At 38.5% G+C, this 17,731-nt stretch overlaps 1 protein-coding gene across 5 annotated transcripts in view; it reads right to left on the bottom strand.

Moving 5' to 3' along the window:
• NSD3 (nuclear receptor binding SET domain protein 3) overlaps positions 1 to 17,731 on the bottom strand; it is a 109,076-nt gene that overhangs the window by 33,699 nt on the left and 57,646 nt on the right. For 3 of the 5 annotated variants that reach the window (XM_081220793.1, XM_081220794.1, XM_081220795.1), the window contains exons 5-12: positions 17,465 to 17,619; positions 15,431 to 15,946; positions 13,565 to 13,691; positions 9,226 to 9,326; positions 7,055 to 7,100; positions 3,981 to 4,111; positions 3,475 to 3,603; positions 2,710 to 2,836 (exon numbers count right to left, since the gene is read on the bottom strand). In XM_081220793.1, coding sequence (XP_081076919.1) covers positions 2,710 to 2,836; positions 3,475 to 3,603; positions 3,981 to 4,111; positions 7,055 to 7,100; positions 9,226 to 9,326; positions 13,565 to 13,691; positions 15,431 to 15,946; positions 17,465 to 17,619 — 1,332 coding nt within the window. Of the gene's footprint in view, positions 1 to 2,709; positions 2,837 to 3,474; positions 3,604 to 3,980; positions 4,112 to 5,560; positions 6,155 to 7,054; positions 7,101 to 8,004; positions 8,186 to 9,225; positions 9,327 to 13,564; positions 13,692 to 15,430; positions 15,947 to 17,464; positions 17,620 to 17,731 lie in introns of those variants that run through there. The other 2 variants (XM_081220797.1, XM_081220796.1) reach the window with 2 other exon arrangements.

Genomic DNA, 17,731 nt, shown 5'->3' with positions numbered 1-17,731 from the left:
TAAAAATGAAATAGGGTTTCCCTTGCATAATGATCAGAGTAAGTCTAATATAAATGAAAATTGTTGTAATTAGTGGTACCATCACACTAACAGAGCTGACTGAGCTATAACCCCCTGTGAGACTTACGTTTAGAGCTCCAGCATGGGCATGCTTCCACTACCCTCCCTCCTCACTAGCACATGGTCTTCCTTTAGAATAAGAAAGTAGTAAGTAAAATTGCCTGTTACACATTTTATTCAAAAGGGCAAATGAAAATGCTTTCTTTCCAGAAATCACATTTGTCTTAAACAACAGAAAGTGGCAGTATAAGAACTTATCAGGCATGTATCCTGTAATACTTTTTACACGTGAAGTGTTTTATCTTTTGATAAACAAAAGAAGACTTCGTAAATGATCTTAAAAAATGGTTTGAAGAATCTGAGTTTTCACTCCTAATATGTTGGTAGTGTACCACATTGGTATCAAACTGATTTTCATGTAATAGTAAATATAACAAAAGCAGTTTAAAAAATAATTACTTTTGTGGTTTTGATTTGCATTTCCTGGATTACTAATGATGTTGAACATTTTTTCATGTCTTACTAGCCATTTGTGTATTTCTTTGGAGAAATGTCTCTTCAAGTCCTTTGCCCAATTTTGAATTGGGTTATTTGGGGTTTTTTGGTGTTTTCTTCTAAGAGTTTTATAGTTTCAGTTCTTATGTTGTGGTTTTTGATCTATTTTGAATTAATTTTTGTGTATGGTATAAGGTAAGGGTCCAACTTCTTTTGCATGTGGATCTAATTTTCCCAGCACCATTTATTGAAAAGACTATCCTTTCCCCATTGAACAGTGTTTGCACCCTTGTTAAAAAATAATTTGACCATATATATGAGTTTATTTCTGGGCTCCCTATTCTATTCCCTTGGTTTATATGCCTTTATGCCAGTACCACACTGCTTTAATTACTGTAGCTTTGTAGCAAATTTTGAAATCGGGAAGTGTGAGTCCTCCAACTTTGTTCTACTTAATTGTTTTTAAAGCAAATTTCCTTCTTAAATTTTCTGTTAGTTGTGTACCCAGTTAGATTATATCGAACCTTTGTTGGCAGAATTCTACTGGATTCTAGAGTTAGAAGAGAAGCCCTAAGAGTGTTTTAATACTGAGATACATGGTCCTTCCTATCAGTAATTTATCAGGCTTAATGGGGCCAGGCAGATTACATCAATGACTGAGTGACAGGGTTTTAGAAAAAGTGGTAGGGAACGTGGGGAACAAGGAGTATGTGCCTGATCCATGTTAACACACTCAAAACTCATTCTGAGGGCCAAATAAAACAATGTGCAGATAATCTGACCCTGAGGCTGCCAGCTGGCAAACTGTTCAAAAGCTTTACTGCAGAGTCTAAATGTGATAAATAAAATGATATTTTACATAGGGAAAAATACAAGTTATTTGTTTAAAACAGCTTGTGTAGCTTAATTTTTGCCTGTGTATGTAGGTGAGTGTGAGTGTGTGTGTGTGGGGGGGGGGGTCAGGATATGTGATATAGGATCCCCATCCGACTGAGTCAAGGTGGCAGAAGGCAATGGGAAAGGGCAAGGACTCTGGGGTCAAGCTCTGCCTCCTGGGCCTGAACCCCAGCTTCACCATGTGCGTCTTTGTGACTCTGGGCAAGGTTGGAAAACAACCTCTCTAATCCTCAGTTTCACATTCTGTAAAATGGAAATAATAGTATCTATCTCGTAATGTAGTGAGGAGCAAATGAGATAAGAAGATAAAACGCTTAGTACTAAGAGCACCTGGCATTTAGAAAGTATTTGGTTAAAAAGAAAGTTACTGTTCTAATGGAATCTAGAATATACAAAGGAGTTTTGGAGGCCTACAAGTAAAAAAGAATAAAATAAGTATCTATGAGAATCCAAATAATGGGAGGAAAGGAGGAGGAAAATAATAAGGTATCAAAGGCAAGATCAGCATATCGTACGTACTTGACATCCAATTGGCTCACAGTTCCTCACAGCAAAACCAAAACAAAACCCACAGAAACATGTGAACATGGTTCCTAGAAGCACTACCAGGCCATCTCCAGGTGACTTTTCACTTACCTTATTGGTACAAATTAAACAATTCTATTTTCTGCTTTCCATGACTTAACTAGAATCATGGCTACAGAGAGAAGAAATATGAACTTACATATTTCTTTCTCTGTAAGTTATTTTGACAGGTGGCAGTCTATACATGGAGTACAAGAAATAAATGGTGACTCCAAAACCCCCATGTTTTAAAAACAATTTCTGATAGTTCCATCTTTCCACTAAAAATACAATCCCCATGGTTATAGTCTGTGATGGACACTTATTCTGGTCTATAAAGTCAAGGGATTTTAAAACCAATTTATTGAGCACAAAAATCTCAAGCCCACCCGAAAAATAATTCACTCTACAAACTTTGTATAGCTCTTTAGATAAAACATAAATACATCTCGATGATTTGACAGATTTTACGGTAAAGGCACTAGAGGGACGAAATCTGACAATAATATTACGAACTGCTCTTTAGATCTCAGGAGGCCTAATCCCTGGATGGTCTTAATTGGTTGGAATAGCTATGGGAGAGGAGATACAAGCTACATAAACATGGTAAGAGAGTGTGATGTCATGGGAGATGCGGGCACTGCCCTTTCTCCACCCTCACCCCCATCTTCTCACATCTACCAGGACGCTCACCAGTTTTACATTCGACGCAGACGAACTTTCCATCAGGGAATGATGTCAATCCCAGGCACTCCAGGTGGAAGTGTTTGCAGCACTCTCCCTCACAAGGAATCAGAGAATCCCCAGAGCTTTCACAGATCTGTAACATGGCAAAAACAACCCCAGCTGTTCTTAAACTGTAGCAGGCATCAGGACCACTGGGGGGTCTGTTAAGACACAGATTACTATGTCCACAGTTTCTGATTCAGTGGGTCTCGGGTGGGGCTCAAGAATTTGCATTTCCAATAAGCATCCTGACAACGCCAATGCTGCTGGTCCTTGGCCCTCACTTTGAGAACCACTGAACCAGATAACTATTTCCAGACCCAATATGTATAAAGTTTAAAAGTCATACTTGATCTTTTATGATTCCTTCTTTGGAATCTGCATACTTTAACTTTTCTTCACAGTGCAAAGCAGTATTTTTCAAAAAGGGTAAATATACATTAAAAACTTTAATACCAACTTCAATTTAAGATGTTTTTGAAGTCAGCCATCTGCCATTTACTTCCAATTAATAAGGGAGTAGTATCACAATGAAGACTGGCACTTACATGTGAATAATAAGTATTCCAACTCCGAAAGGGAAGAAAAGAGCCAGAAGTGGCTTTTGGATCTGTAGCTTGAAAGCAGTATCATAACTTAGAAAGATACTACCCTCTCCAACAGGAGGGAAGTGTATGACTGGCAGGATATTACAGCCTTTGTTTCACGCTGCAGGACAGGTTGCCTGCCTACCTGACACACAGTGTCCTTCCTACTCATTCCAGTGCCTCTTCTTGACAAACTTGAATCCACGGACTGCACATCAGAAACATCTGCATCTGCAGTAGCTGAAGGGCTATCGACTTGCTTTCCAAAGCCTACCTACATGGAAAACAGAACACATTTTTAAGAAAAACAAAAGTTTCCTCAAGATTAGGTGCTACGAAAATCCTAGTAAGACTTGCTCAAAGAAACCTTCACACAACCTCTTCCTCCTTTCTAAAACCCCTGGATACCCAATGTCTGGTGTTTTGAGAGAAACGGTTACAATTAAAAAACTACACTCCTGTTATGTAAGAGATCAGCAAAATTAAGAGACCCGTAAGTTACAAAATGACCAAAATGATTTCTTTACTACTAGCATTAAAAAAAAAATTCCCTGTTCTTGCCGAAAAAGTCAGGCAAAGCAAAACCATTACTTGGTCGCTTGGTTTGGCAAAGCGAGACAACACTGCGCCCAGGCCCTGGGACATATTTACCTGCAGGTCACTCAGTCCTCTGGAATCGGAGTCAGACGTGTCTCTGTACGTGGAACTAGCCATTTCTACATCAGTTGAGGCGCGGCTCCTTTTCTTTAGAGGTTTACAGGAATCTGAAATCTCGCTGGCACCTTAATACAACACACCGAAATTAATCCTAAAATAGTACTTAAAGTTTGTTTTAATTTTTTTGTGGGAGAATATTTTCTTTCCCCAATCTCATCTGTAGTGTGAAAAAAAAAGCATAGCTCTCTTTGTAACACTGAAGTCATGAGTCAAAATTTCATAAGCTTCTGACCTTCCTGATGGTGAGTGATGTAATTTACAACCGCTCTATTAAAACACTTCATTCCGTGCTCCTGCTCTAAAGCTATTTTCGGGCAACAGAGCCCAAGTTCCAACCTAAAAACCAATTCTATCAAAACTGTAGGACAGCTGATCGATTTGGAGCAATCCAAAGAACCATTCAATTTGGAGGGGGAAGACATAAAACCCAACACACTGTGTAGCTTACAAATATGGTCGCAGAGACACCTCCATCTTGTTTTTATTAGGGATGTGACAAATCTTTGATTTGTATTCGATTCGTACACGGATAGTGCCAGTTTCCCCCGAATTTTGCAATTCAGTTGATTATTGCCCCCCAGATAAATCCTGGATGTTCACAATTGTTCATCTGAGACTTGCTGGGTGAAGGGCATTTACTGTGACCATTACAAGTGCTGCAGCACAGCTACATACGTCATGCCATCTAGGAGGCACAGTGCTGAGGGCTGTAAACAGACAATGTTCAAGTGCAGCCAAATCACGAAGAGCTGGATGAGAGGCCTCTGTGTGGACTTGGTGAGGGAAGGAATAAATATGAAAAAAAAAAAAAAAAAGGCAGAGAATAGTGTGGAATTTTTTTTTTAAAACGGTGTGTAATACAAATCCAGCCAAAACAATAGTGCAAAAAGTTACAAAGCAACAATCTCTTGGGCTAATGCAGTATAGGCTATACAGAAACAGCCACGATGAAATGTGCAGATCAGGCACGGTGAATACCAAGGAACCAAGGAGACGGTTAATATTTCAACCCACAGTTTGTGTTTTAGATTTTTTTTTTCCCCCAAAATTTCCATACAACAAACAGACATCTAGATCAGCCCAGCAAGCTATGGTGGAAGTGTGCAGTCCAGAAGAGACCATGGAGAAACAGGTCTCCCGAGGCCATGAAGATCCGCAAAGGCTGAGTGGGAGCAGCACTTGGTGTGTGGCCACGGTCTGTGGAGGAGGATGTGGACCTCGTTAGACTGCTCAGGTTACTGGAACCTCGTTATCACATCCCATCCTACAAGGTTTTCACTGAATGTTTCCTTACATCTACAAATGAGGGTGCCTGCCCGTGTTAACGCTGATTAAAAAACACAAGTACACAAATCTATCTCCTTCATTGCTGGTGTATGGACCCAGAACACCACCACAAAATATTTCCTTGGCCTAAAAGATCACTGGATTAACAAGGAGTTTTAACAGAGGAACAGGAGTGCTGTACTGAGAGGCTTTCGAAGGGAAACACAGGTACCGCCATTTCCGATGAGTTTCTGAAAATGCTAGAAAAAGGACAGGCTGCCAAAGGCAGCCACCACGCTGTTCTCCATGATAACGGCACTAATGTTAAAAAAAATAAGAGCTTTTAATGATTGTAATGTATACAGTTTGGGCTGTTTGGCAAAACCCTGCAGATGTGCATTAATGACGCTTTATTTAAAAAAAATAAAAATAAAACCAAAAAAACCCAAAAACAGTCCATGTTGAAATTGATCAGTGTAAGTTAAACGGTCGTTTTTAGGCTGGACCCATGATTTAAGCTGTACCCATCCAGCTCAGACAAAAAAAAAAAAAAAAAAAAAAGAAAAGAAAAAAAAATCATTTGAATGTTAAAGCGATTGTTCAGAGTCTTGAAAAAGAAATCAGGCAGGAAAATGCCAATAATGATGATTGGCAAAATCAAAACTGAAAACAAAGGAACTGTTTATCGAGCCGCCGACAAAGAAATCTTGCATGGAGACTACAAGTCTGGAGTTTCTGGGATGAAATTGTACAGGAATCTCAGTCCACAGTTTCCTCACTCGCTGCGGAGACGGAGCTGTCACTGAATCTGACAGAGCCCTGCACTCCCCGGTCCGCCGACCCTGTGGAATGGTGGAAACACAACGCAATCAGGCCTCCTAATCTCGCAGCGATCGCGATGTCTTTTCTTGGAGCTCCGCCAAGCAGTGTTCCCTCCGAGAGGCTGTTCAGTTCTGCTGAGGATCTCCACGGAGACCATCGCTGCAGACTTCTCCCCGAGAATGCAGAGAGGCTGGTGTTTTTTTTTTTTTTTTTTTAAATAATGCAATTTGCCCAGAGTAAACTACAGGTATTAAATACAGTCTGATCTCATCACCAAAAACGCACGAATCATGCTATGGAGTTTGTACTGTAGTCAAATTGCACACAGAAAAGTACAGACTTAAGTTTAAGGTTTCTTAAACTTTGTGCATATCTCAAATAGATTCTGCATAAGGTCATCAAATAATGGCCATAAATATGCTACGAATCATTTTAATCTACAAAAAGATTTTACAGCACTGTAAAAATAAACGTGGCAAGATTTTTTTTTTCAATCAGGTTGTCTTGTCTGATTTGTCATAGTCCATGTTTGACCACTATTGACATAGCTACTATTCGGTATTCAGTCGAATACCAAAAAAAGTGGATTCGTCACATCCCTAGTTTATAAACCAGTGAAACCCCAGAATCTTATGGAGAAAAGTTGGAAACAGTATCAAGCCTACACGTGGTGTTCTCCAATTTACCAAAACAAATAAGACTTTTCACATGGAGGCACAGAGTAAGATCAATTCTAAAAGACACACACGCACGCATGCGCGCACACACACACAAACACAGGAATACTTCAATTTCACACAAATTATCGACTGAAGAGCGACAAGTGATTTACAGAGACACACAAAAATACATGAAGTACAAATAATTCTTTAAAATTGGTTTTAATCAAGGAAATGCAGAGCAACATTATAATAACTCACCTTTTTGTAATCCAGTCTTCACTGTAGCCTGAGGAACTGTTTCAACCTGTTTGGACAGAAAAATACAGCATTAATGGGGAATTTTTTTTCACTTAATAAACAGAGGGAAAAAAATAATACTTCGATCAATCTAAGTAATGATGAGCGATTAATGTATCTGAAATCTGGACTCGGTCCCATTTTCTGGTAAAGTTCTCTGTCTCAGGGTCAGGGAGGGTTTAAATCCTAACTGCCTGTGCTGGATGCCAAGTGACAACACACAGCCACATGCTTTTGAGCAATGACCTTTCCCACCATTCCCTTGGTATATGAAAAGAACACAAATACTTTCCTCAGTGTCTGGGAGGCAGGAGAGGGGCTGTTTCTGCAACCAGTCCCGATGTTGCTATAAACCCCTCCCGCCCCAAAGACGTTAGGATAAATTTTTACTTACTATGATACTCAGGTTAATGTAACTCACGCCACTTTAAGACCCTTCCGCGCCTGCACTCACATCTAAGTTGCTGGGAATCAGGACCCTCTCTGTAGAGAGTGCTACAGGGCTCCATACAGCTGGAAGCTCAATACTTTTGCTGCTAGTACAAACTTAAGAAAATAAGTTTGTGATATTGCAAAAGCACTTTCTTGAGTGTCTTATGAACAGTGTCTTGATCCTACATTAGGAGAGCGAGATCAGAAGTTATTCTGCCAATGTTTATGTAAAACACGTGGTAATTTGAGGATTGAACCGTTGGAATTAAAGAAAGGATGCCGTTTGAAGGAGTTCCTGCTTAAGCTATGAATTGGATTTTATGTTTCTCTGAGTGGTGAAATATGCATGTTGCAACACATTTTGTAAATATTTAAGGATTATTCTAAGCTTTTTAAAAAATTTTTTATTTTTTTTACAACAAGTAAAAAAAACATACAACAGAAGTACTTTTATAAGATACAATTAGTAATACAAATATAAAATCTTCTAAACAATCACTGGTATTGTTTTACTACTAACTATAAACACAGTGGCATTAACAATCCGTCCCATTTTTTGTACTCATTCTCCTTATTAATTTTAGACTGACTGGTCACAGACTGAATTTGGGAACCAGCTGGCAAAATCACAACTTCATTTTGTGAAGGAATACTGGAGATCTGTAAGAGGTTAGAAAGATTTTTTGGAATATAATTTCCTAAGTATGAAAGCTAATTATGATAAATGAATGACAAATTAGTATATTATTTAAATTTTTGTTAAATATTTCTGGGAAAACTGTTTTACATATCTGATGATACCATAGAGTACCCACAAAATCACCTCTTAAGTTTGGAAGTTTAAAACTCTGAAGGAAATAATTTAAATAGAAAACTTCACATTCTTCCATATTTAAGTGGTTTTAAAAATATAAAGCTTATTGGAACTAATACTATTCACAATTCTTTTTGTTTAGTAGCAGCTGTCTGGGTATAAAACTGGATATTCTTTCACTTTAACAAATTAAGAAAAATTCTGACTGTGAATTTAAGTTAAAGAAGTTAACGATTTCCAAAAATTTCTTTGAAAAGGTAATTTAATATGCCTATTGCTGTATTGATTACACTGGCTGAATACACTCCAGTCAAAATGCCCCTCCTTTTTTTTATGTAAATAGTGTGTATCTGATAACCCAGTAACAGGTGAGTGCCATTCCACTGGGAAAATAACATTCCAAAAAATCTGTGATACCAACAGAAAAACCAGATCATCTATGATTATCTTTCTTAAATAAAACTCTTATAGGTAAATTAATTTGGTCTGTTTAAAAAATAAAAATAATATATACCAGCAGCTTAAACCAAAAATTAAAATTAAAAAAAAAGGAAACTCAATGATGGTTCCAAATAAAAATCACGAAAACATGAAATCATTTTGCTCATAACTGAAATGTCAAAATCAATGTGAGGAATTCTTTAAAAGTCTTGTACCACTGGCTTCCCATCTCCTGAAGCCTGATTGTTTTCTGTGAAAATGCTTGAAGCAGCATCACAGGGATGGTTGTATCAGGACTGGGCACTGGGATTCACCAGGACAGAAGCATTAGGTAGTCCGGAAAGGAAAGCCAGTGTGGGGGGAGTCTCTCTTTCTTTTAAGACACCAGCATAAGTCACAACACTCACAAATACGACGGTTAACCCTCTACATGTGGGAAGCCAACCTGCTCCTTTTTGATCTTCTTCTTTGGCACGACCTCAGTGGATTTCTCTGATTCGGAACGGGTTCTAATGGATCTTCTCTGTTGCTTCTTTTCTACTGAGCCTAAAAGATAATACAAACGAACAAACAATAAAACCTCACTTGACTAACTGACATTCAAGTAATTAAGATCTGACCAAATTCCTCCCTTTTCTTATCCATTATTTTTGGTCGTTTAACGATAACTCATTAAAAAACTATTAAACACTTGGGAGTACATTAAAAAAATTGTATAGATCAAATTGTAAAAGCTGATGGGTTGAGACTAGGAGTCATAACGCACTCTGAACTATACAGATAAAGAGGGATTGGATTTTTAAAAGTTGTAAAGTCAAACCAAAACAGCAGATAAACACATTTAGGTAATAATAATTGAAGGGCTGAAGGGACTGAGGGGATGGATGAAAATGATTTTATTCTCAGCTGACATTAGGAAGTAATGGTTCAAAATTCAATTGGTACTACATATTTTGCATTTTAACAAATAAATTAATTCTACACGTAAAATGCTTAACAGTGCTAGGTGCTGGTTTTGCTATTGTTATATCATTGACAACCAAAGGGAAAAAAGCAGGAAAGGCACAAAAATGGGACTAAAACGGAATCATTAATTTGACTATCTAGGGACTTGTATAATTTAGAAATAATTAGTCACGGAAAACTAGTTGAAACAAATTATCAAGCTATTTAATATTAAATGGTGAAAAAAAGAAACTATGAAGATTTTTAAACAGTAAAATTCTTTGAAAGAAAACTCACATGGACCCCATTTTGGAAAGGATAAAACTTAAGATTGAAGGCTGCAATGTGAAGAAACACTAAGTCAGGAATGAATCACAGAATGACTCATTCTGTGACCCTAAGAAGGAATGATACCTTCAGCACAGCTGTTCTCCATCTTTTCAGTGCTTGGACCACCTAAACGGTCCTTGCTAGATAATAATCACCTTGCAGAAGCTACCTCAGTGAAGTGTTCCATGTCACCTGTAAATTTTCTGGTTTCATTGTTCTTGTCTAGGTGGAAAGGGCTTTCCTCATCTTTGTTCAAAGCCAAAACAAAGAAGGATCCCACTATTTTTGGGGGGGAAGGAGTAGGTAGTTTGGTGATAATGTATTGTTTCTGAGCTGTGCTTAATTAATTTCCATCAGAGAAGTCACAAAATGAAGGTGTCCTTTACTCTCACTCTTTTCCTTACAATGATGAAAATGCTAACTAAGACAACAGGTATCCTACCCTCACAGACATCTGAGTATCCCAGAGATCCGTATTTCAGTATAGTCATCAACACTCAAGACCTACCAGGGAAGAGGAAAATGAAAATAGAACTGCGTAAAACAAACAAACAAAAAACTTTGTTTTGAGAACGACAACAAAATTGTTCTAGCAAGGGCAAATGATATTTGCTCTATTGTCTTATAAAGATAAGGCAATGTGGTGACTCCTTAAAATTATTCTGAAAGCTACCCAAAGAACATATACATTCTACTACATTTAAAGACACTAAAAAGTATTATGTTTATGTTCTAAGAGAGGAGAAGTGAGCATCTCTGGATTTGGAAAATAGCTTAGAAATCTGGTAGAAATGCAGACACAACTCCTCAAACCACAGAAATGTAGCAGTGCCACACATCCTGCGTAGCACCTAAATTTACTAAGAAAAGGCTGGAGAATTCCCCATGAGTAGTTTACACCAAATGAGATAATGGTGCAATTGGTTTCTGAAGGGAGATCGGGTCTCTTTTCTGACTTTTCAACTACTGAAGTTATTTTCACAAGGAACAAAATGGTCATGTAAAAAGATAAAATATGCTTATCAACTACAGCTGGTAACCAAATTTAAACCAAGGTCAAAGCTTTAGAGCGCTCATCCCTAAATTAAGGCTGCAACATTAATTTACAATCTCATTACACTATGTCTGCCTGAGGAAGGAACTGGGCTTTTTTTTGATATAAAGAATTATAACCTTCCACCTTTAGCTTTCACTAGGAAAAAAAAAAAAAAAAAAAAAAGAAGAAGGAAAAGGAAGAAAATCCACAGCAGAACTTAAATTGAAATGAAAAGACTACATGAAGATAAAATGTTCAGTAGCTGAGGGGCAGAAAAAACAATCTCCATTAAAAGTAAAAGTTTAATATTTAAGAACAATCTAATATCCTATGAAGAATTTACTTTCTCCCTAGTTCAGAGAATGCAGATGTTTAAATAATGATCCTCCTAGTCTAAATATCACACTTACATTCAGACAAATTACTAACAGTTTAGTGTAAAGAAAGAAGACAAAACTGATAGACCTAACTACAGAGTACTGAGGCCAAGAGTCTTGTGGGATCCAAGAAGGTACCAACCATTTTCAATTATGGCTAATTAATGCAAAATCTTCTAAGTCCATTATTCATTGCTTCATTATAATTTCATTTTTTATACAGTATTTTGAAGTGATACAAGTTGCAAATCTGGTTCCGGACTTTGCTACTCCCTCCTTACTTTACTGCAGCTTCCTTTCCCAACTCATTGTTGAATAAAGGCATTCTATTTACTATGCCCTGTCCCGTACATGGCAACACCTCTCCCTATCCTGCGGCCCTTTCTTGAAAATAAAGGGCTGCAAGTTCTTTCCTGAATAATGAACTTTCCTGAATAATGATTGTTTTTATTTAGCTTTTATAATAAGAAGAATCTTACTCAAAATTTCCCTTACAAAAATACTTACCCCTTAGTGCCACTCAATTACAGGCTTGCCTGAGTTACTACTGATCCAAGATTACTACCTTGGGTCTTAAGACTTTAATCCTTCTAGAAAATTATTTGGTCACTTCTTAGGTTCCAAAAAATTTTTTTAAAGAACAAATTGAGGGCTTCCCTGGTGGCGCAGTGGTTGAGAGTCTGCCTGCTAATGCAGGGGACACGGGTTCGAGCCCTGGTCTGGGAGGATCCCACATGCCGCGGAGCAACTAGGCCCGTGCGCCACAACTACTGAGCCTGCGCGTCTGGAGCCTGTGCTCCGCAACAAGAGAGGCCGTGATAGTGAGAGGCCTGCGCACCGCGATGAAGAGTGGCCCCCGCTTGCCACACTAGAGAAAGCCCTCGTACAGAAACGAAGACACAACACAGCAAAAATAAATAAATTAATTAATAAACTCCTACCCCCAACCAAAAAAAAAAAAAAAAAACATATGGACACCAAGGGGGGAAAGCGGCAGGGGGTGGGGGTGGGGGTGTGCTGAATTGGGCGATTGGGATTGACATGTATACACTGATGTGTATAAAATGGATGACTAATAAGGACCTGCTGTATAAAAAAATAAAATTAAAAAAAAAAAGAACATATTGAAACAAACTCCTTCCTCCTAAGGTTTCAAATGACCAAGTTGGTTGGTATCTAACTCTTTTCTTGACAGCTGTATGCAGCAGTAATACTGTTATATAAACCAAACCCACCAGACACTCAATTAAGCTTCTATAAGATCCTTAGTCAATCTCTTAATGAAAATTACTTTGCCTATTCCAAAGGCACGATCTTACTAAATACAGGCATTTCTTCTTTGAGCGACAATAATGCAGCTTGATTTTCAACTCATGGTATCTGTTAATCAGAGAAGATTATAAGAGAGCCAGGCCCGAGCCCCTCAACTGCTGACATCTAGCACACCTAAGAATAATGGAAAGAGTGTGGAAAAAAAAAAAAAAAACAAAAACAGGGCTTCCCTGGTGGCGCAGTGGTTGAGAGTCCGCCTGCCGATGCAGGGGACACGGGTTCGTGCCCTGGTCTGGGAGGATCCCACATGCCATGGAGCGGCTGGGCCCGTGAGCCATGGCCGCTGAGCCTGTGCGTCTGGAGCCTGTGCTCCGCAGCGGGAGAGGCCACAACAGTGAGAGGCCCATGTACCGAAAAAAAAAAAAAAAAAAAAGAGTGTGGGCATCTACCAAGTTGTGCCCAATAGGGGATAAAGGAGGAAACAGCAAGAGTGTGTTAATAGTGCTGGAAAATTAAAGCTGTTGTTCTCATGCAGAGAGGTCATCAAATGGTGCAGATATGTACAGACTGTATAACTATAGTCTTTTCATTATAGAATCCTATTATTGAAATTCCTGTAGGAAAAATAACTATTACTATTACTATCAGTAAAGCTCTCTGGCCCCTAAACCATTCTTTCCTATTGAAATAATTGCTTTTACAATTTCATTTTTAAAATACAATTTGATTTTGATAACTAAAGGTTTCTTAGGAACAAAGCTGCCATGTGACAGTCAAGCAGAACCAAGAACTCAAATGGGAATGTACTCTACATTCATACCCACCTGCAGGACCAGATGTTGTTTCAGGAGATGACATATTCTGAGTTGCCTTTTCATTCCTCTGGTTTGGTGTAGAAATTATAAGTCTGTCTTGTCCCCTGACACTTATTTCTGTTTTGTTACCAATTCCCTTCAAAATAAGGCAAATTAAAAAACAGGTGATTACCAGGCAAATGGCATCATTGGCTTATAAAGATGCCTTAAGACCATCATAATGTGCTTGGATTTTACATGGTCTTTTTTTTTTTTTTTTTTTTTTTACATGGTCTTTGATTGCAGTTAATTTATTATCTTAGCCATTATCAGAACAATTTTATTAAGTCATCAGAATGTATTCTAAAATGCACAATGAGACTATGTGGGGAAAAAAACCTGTTTTCTAAGTCCAGATGATGAACATCACTAAAAAATAAACCTGTATCATCTAATTTTCTGTCAAAACCAAAATATTTTCTGGTCTGAATAGTCTCTCCCTTTACCCATATCACAGTACGAGAACTATAGTCATTTTCATGTGGTAAAGTACCCTACTACAGATAAAAATCTCAACACGTCTTTGAAAGACAAGGATATCCTTAGATTACAGAAGTATGACGAAAATGTGCACCCCATAAGCAATTTGGAGCAGAGAGAAGGCAGGGACAATTACAGTTCTGTCTCATTTTAGGTATTTTTAATGCAGTGAAATAAAGGAGTGATTTATAAATAGAGTATATGTATTTTTAAAGCTTTCATTTTTAAAAGGTCAGTTTTATCTCAAATTTGATTTAAATAGCACTCTTTGGGGGGTGTGTGTGTGACAAAGTTTGACTTGTGCATCCAAAAGCAGATAAAAACCAGCTCCAAGAAAGAAGCCAATTTGCATTAGAAAAAGATGCAAAGTATTTACTTGCTAGTCAAAGCTGTCAACAGAACCAAGTGGGGACTGTAACTTAAGTTTTTTCCAAGGAGCTTCGCCTTACTGAAATCAGTTGAACCTATAGGCAGAAACAGGTTAACGGAGGACGCTTATGCTGTTCTTTAGGAAAATATATCACTGATGAGGCATACCTATATTTATTTTAATGTGCATATGACAACGTTAGGAAATAAGCGCAGAATTCTTTAAAAATGGCGCACATCCATGAGGTGCCACTACATTTGGATTCACGAGCCCACAGTTGTGGTGTCGGCTGGGAGGGTAGTGAAGAGATACACGGAATAGAAATTACAAATGTTGTAAAAGAGTTTTAAAGTGTTCGAGCTAAAGCGTAAGTGCCCTAAATGGAGGCCCAGGGCTGTCGAGGGAGGCATTCCGTTTGAAGAGGCTACTTTCACCCCGTTACACAAGCTGTCACCACAGTTCATTGTGACAGAACAAACACAGTTCTGGTATTTTTCTAAAATGTATTAGCTATCCCAGGTCAACATGAGCCAAACAAAATTGCTGGTGCAACCAAACAGCGCAACAGGTATAATGATTAGAATGGTTAATTCAGATAACTGACAGAAATGATTTAATAAGAAGCATACTTTGCAACTAAGAAAAACTAACCACACAAACCAGAAACAGGCAAAGTGCCCAGTTTTCTTCCATGATTTTAGGGAGCTCAGCTCAATTTTGGCTGCACAGCTCAAGATTAATCTAGTACAGATGGGGATATATTACAAAAGAGAGAAAAAAAAAGAAGAAAAACAAAGCTTTTTTGCCTATGTCTTTTTTGCCCCCATCTTAAACAGAGTAAACTGACTGTACATTTCAAGTGCAGTGAATACAAAGGGTATTCAAATTATGACCTTGTGTTTTTTTGGGTTTTTTTAAATGCCAAGGTTGACTACTTACTAGACACCTAGGTCCCCCCCCAAAAAACCCATGAAAAAAGGAGGTACCTTCGTTGAATAAACAAACTGATCGATAAATTTCCCATCTCCTGTAGCATTCTGAAGAGCAAACACTTGTTCAATTTTCACAACTGGAGACATGTTACACTTCTGCAAATCCAGGCTCCCTTTGTGCATTGTGATGGAAGCTGGTAAGGATTTCCTCGCAGCTGCCGTTTTCCAGGCTACTTTAACGGGAGGTGGTTCGTCCTCTTCCACGCTCGTGTGCCGCCTCTGGCTGTGTCTCCGAATTTCAGTACCTGATAGTGAGGAGGCCGCCTCGCCTGCACTGGTCTGTTCTGGCTGAGCATTCAGCACTGATCTTGGCCTTCGGGTTTTTTTAACTTCAGCCTTGGAGGCAACATTCTTTTTTGCTTGGGATAAAGCCTCCTCAGGCTGTTTATCAACGTAGATAAAAGTATACTGTTCGATTCTTTCCTCCCGGGTCATTTTCAACGCTTTCTCGGCGTGGGCAATGCCGATATCCCACTGAGCACGTTCTCTCTGAGGCCGGGGTTTCCGAATCTGTAAAGAAAGATGCAGGCATTATGGAACACGCTTTAATCTAACAGGGACAGTTAAACCAACACGTATTTCCCATGTGGTCTTATCATCTTTCCAGGTATGCATAAACATCTTCAGGGTCTTCAGTCAAACAAGGGAAATGTTCTAACTCCATGACTTTGATGAATCAGCGCTGCTATCGAGGACATGCAGGTCCACTCTTTTACAGTAAACCCTTGTTTGTCGCCCACTCTGCTGGACAAGTCCCTCCAAGAGGGAGTCGTCCTCCTCATGTCACATTCCTAAAAAGCTGGCAATGATGATGGCAGAGAGAAGAAAGATTACAGAAAGGATTACTTTCAGGGGCCAATAAAACACTAACATTAAAGACGACACCCTAAAGCTCAGGGGTGCCACCCAGGCCACAGCAAAGCTAAGTAAGTGGCACAGAGCCAGCATTTGGAGCTGAGCGGCCAGCCTGTGCCAGAATGCAAACAGGGGAAGAATGCAGAGAAAGAAGAGCCCCGAGGAACACGTGGAAATGGATACAACACAAGAAAACAGGATTGTATGAGAGGAAAAATAAACCTGCATCACAGTTTCCAGAGTCCTGATCAGAAGACTTTGGATTGGCAAAACAGGTAAGAAAATTTTGAATAAAGGTATGTGAGATGAGCAAAGCAATTAGGAATTATCCAGGGGGTTAGACTGAGGTAGCCAGAAATTAGCTAATGAAACAAGGAGATGGTACAGTATATGTCAAACACTGTTATTTAAATCTGTGAAGTGTTAAGTTTGATAAAAGTAATCAAAATCCTCTGTGAAAATATTTAGCTTAGAGTGAAAATATGACAAAGTTCTGAATCACCAGAGGCCCACACTAAATTAGTTGAGTTTAAAAATCTCGACCAGACAGATTATCAAGAGTTCATGTCAAAATTCTAGTATGTCCACCACCACAACAAACATCTTTGGTTCCATCACTAGTGTGACCTTGGTTGAACCCGCTACTTAAGCTTTCTGTGCCTCAATTTCTTCATCTGCAGAAATAGGAATAATAGTATCTACCTCACCGAAGTTGTAATGAAGATTAAATGGATTAATACATACATAAAATGCTTAAAAACAGTGCCTGTCTCAGAGTAAGTACCAAATATTTTTTAAACCTTACTTTCATAAAACAATTTTGCTAAATAAGAATAAAGGGGAATTGGGGGAAATGCTGAAATAGGAAAAAACATAAAAATCTCTGTGAAAATCCACATTTCACTAGCATCTACTAGACTACGTACATTTGAATTCAATTCAAAATAGAATCCAAAATTGTATTAAGCAGATAAAGTTTTCAGTAGGACTATAATGTTGTTTATATGACATATAAAATTTACTGACACACTTACAATGAATTATTAAAATTGAACTTAGAGGACTAAAATAAGTCATTCTAATTGCCTGAATTCAAGTATGAAAAGCTCTACTAAATTATTAAGTCCTTTACAGTCCACATTCAATTGACCATGTTCCTATGTCATCAGTCACCTTCTGTTTCTCAGAGTGATTGCTGGCTTGTCTGGTCGCCTCGGCCAGTAGTTCTTCATACTGTTTGTGACCTTTGTACTCTCGGACCCGCTTTTCGTGAACCCACGCCCTCTCTGGCTGGTTGCTAAAAAATTGGACGTGATATTCCCGGGCACCTGTAAGTAAAAATTCTTATTAGCCATTTCAGAGCATAAGCAGCCACATATACTTTGCCAAAAATGTGCACCTAAGCCAGATTCCCTAGTTTACTCCTATTAAAACGTGTAG

Source organism: Mesoplodon bidens (genome assembly GCF_964165515.1).
Source record: "Mesoplodon bidens genome assembly, chromosome: 20".
In the NCBI taxonomy this organism is placed as follows: Eukaryota; Metazoa; Chordata; class Mammalia; order Artiodactyla; family Ziphiidae; genus Mesoplodon; species Mesoplodon bidens.
The sequence above is the reverse complement of the archived record's forward strand: the minus strand, read 5'-3'. Positions and strand labels throughout refer to the sequence as shown.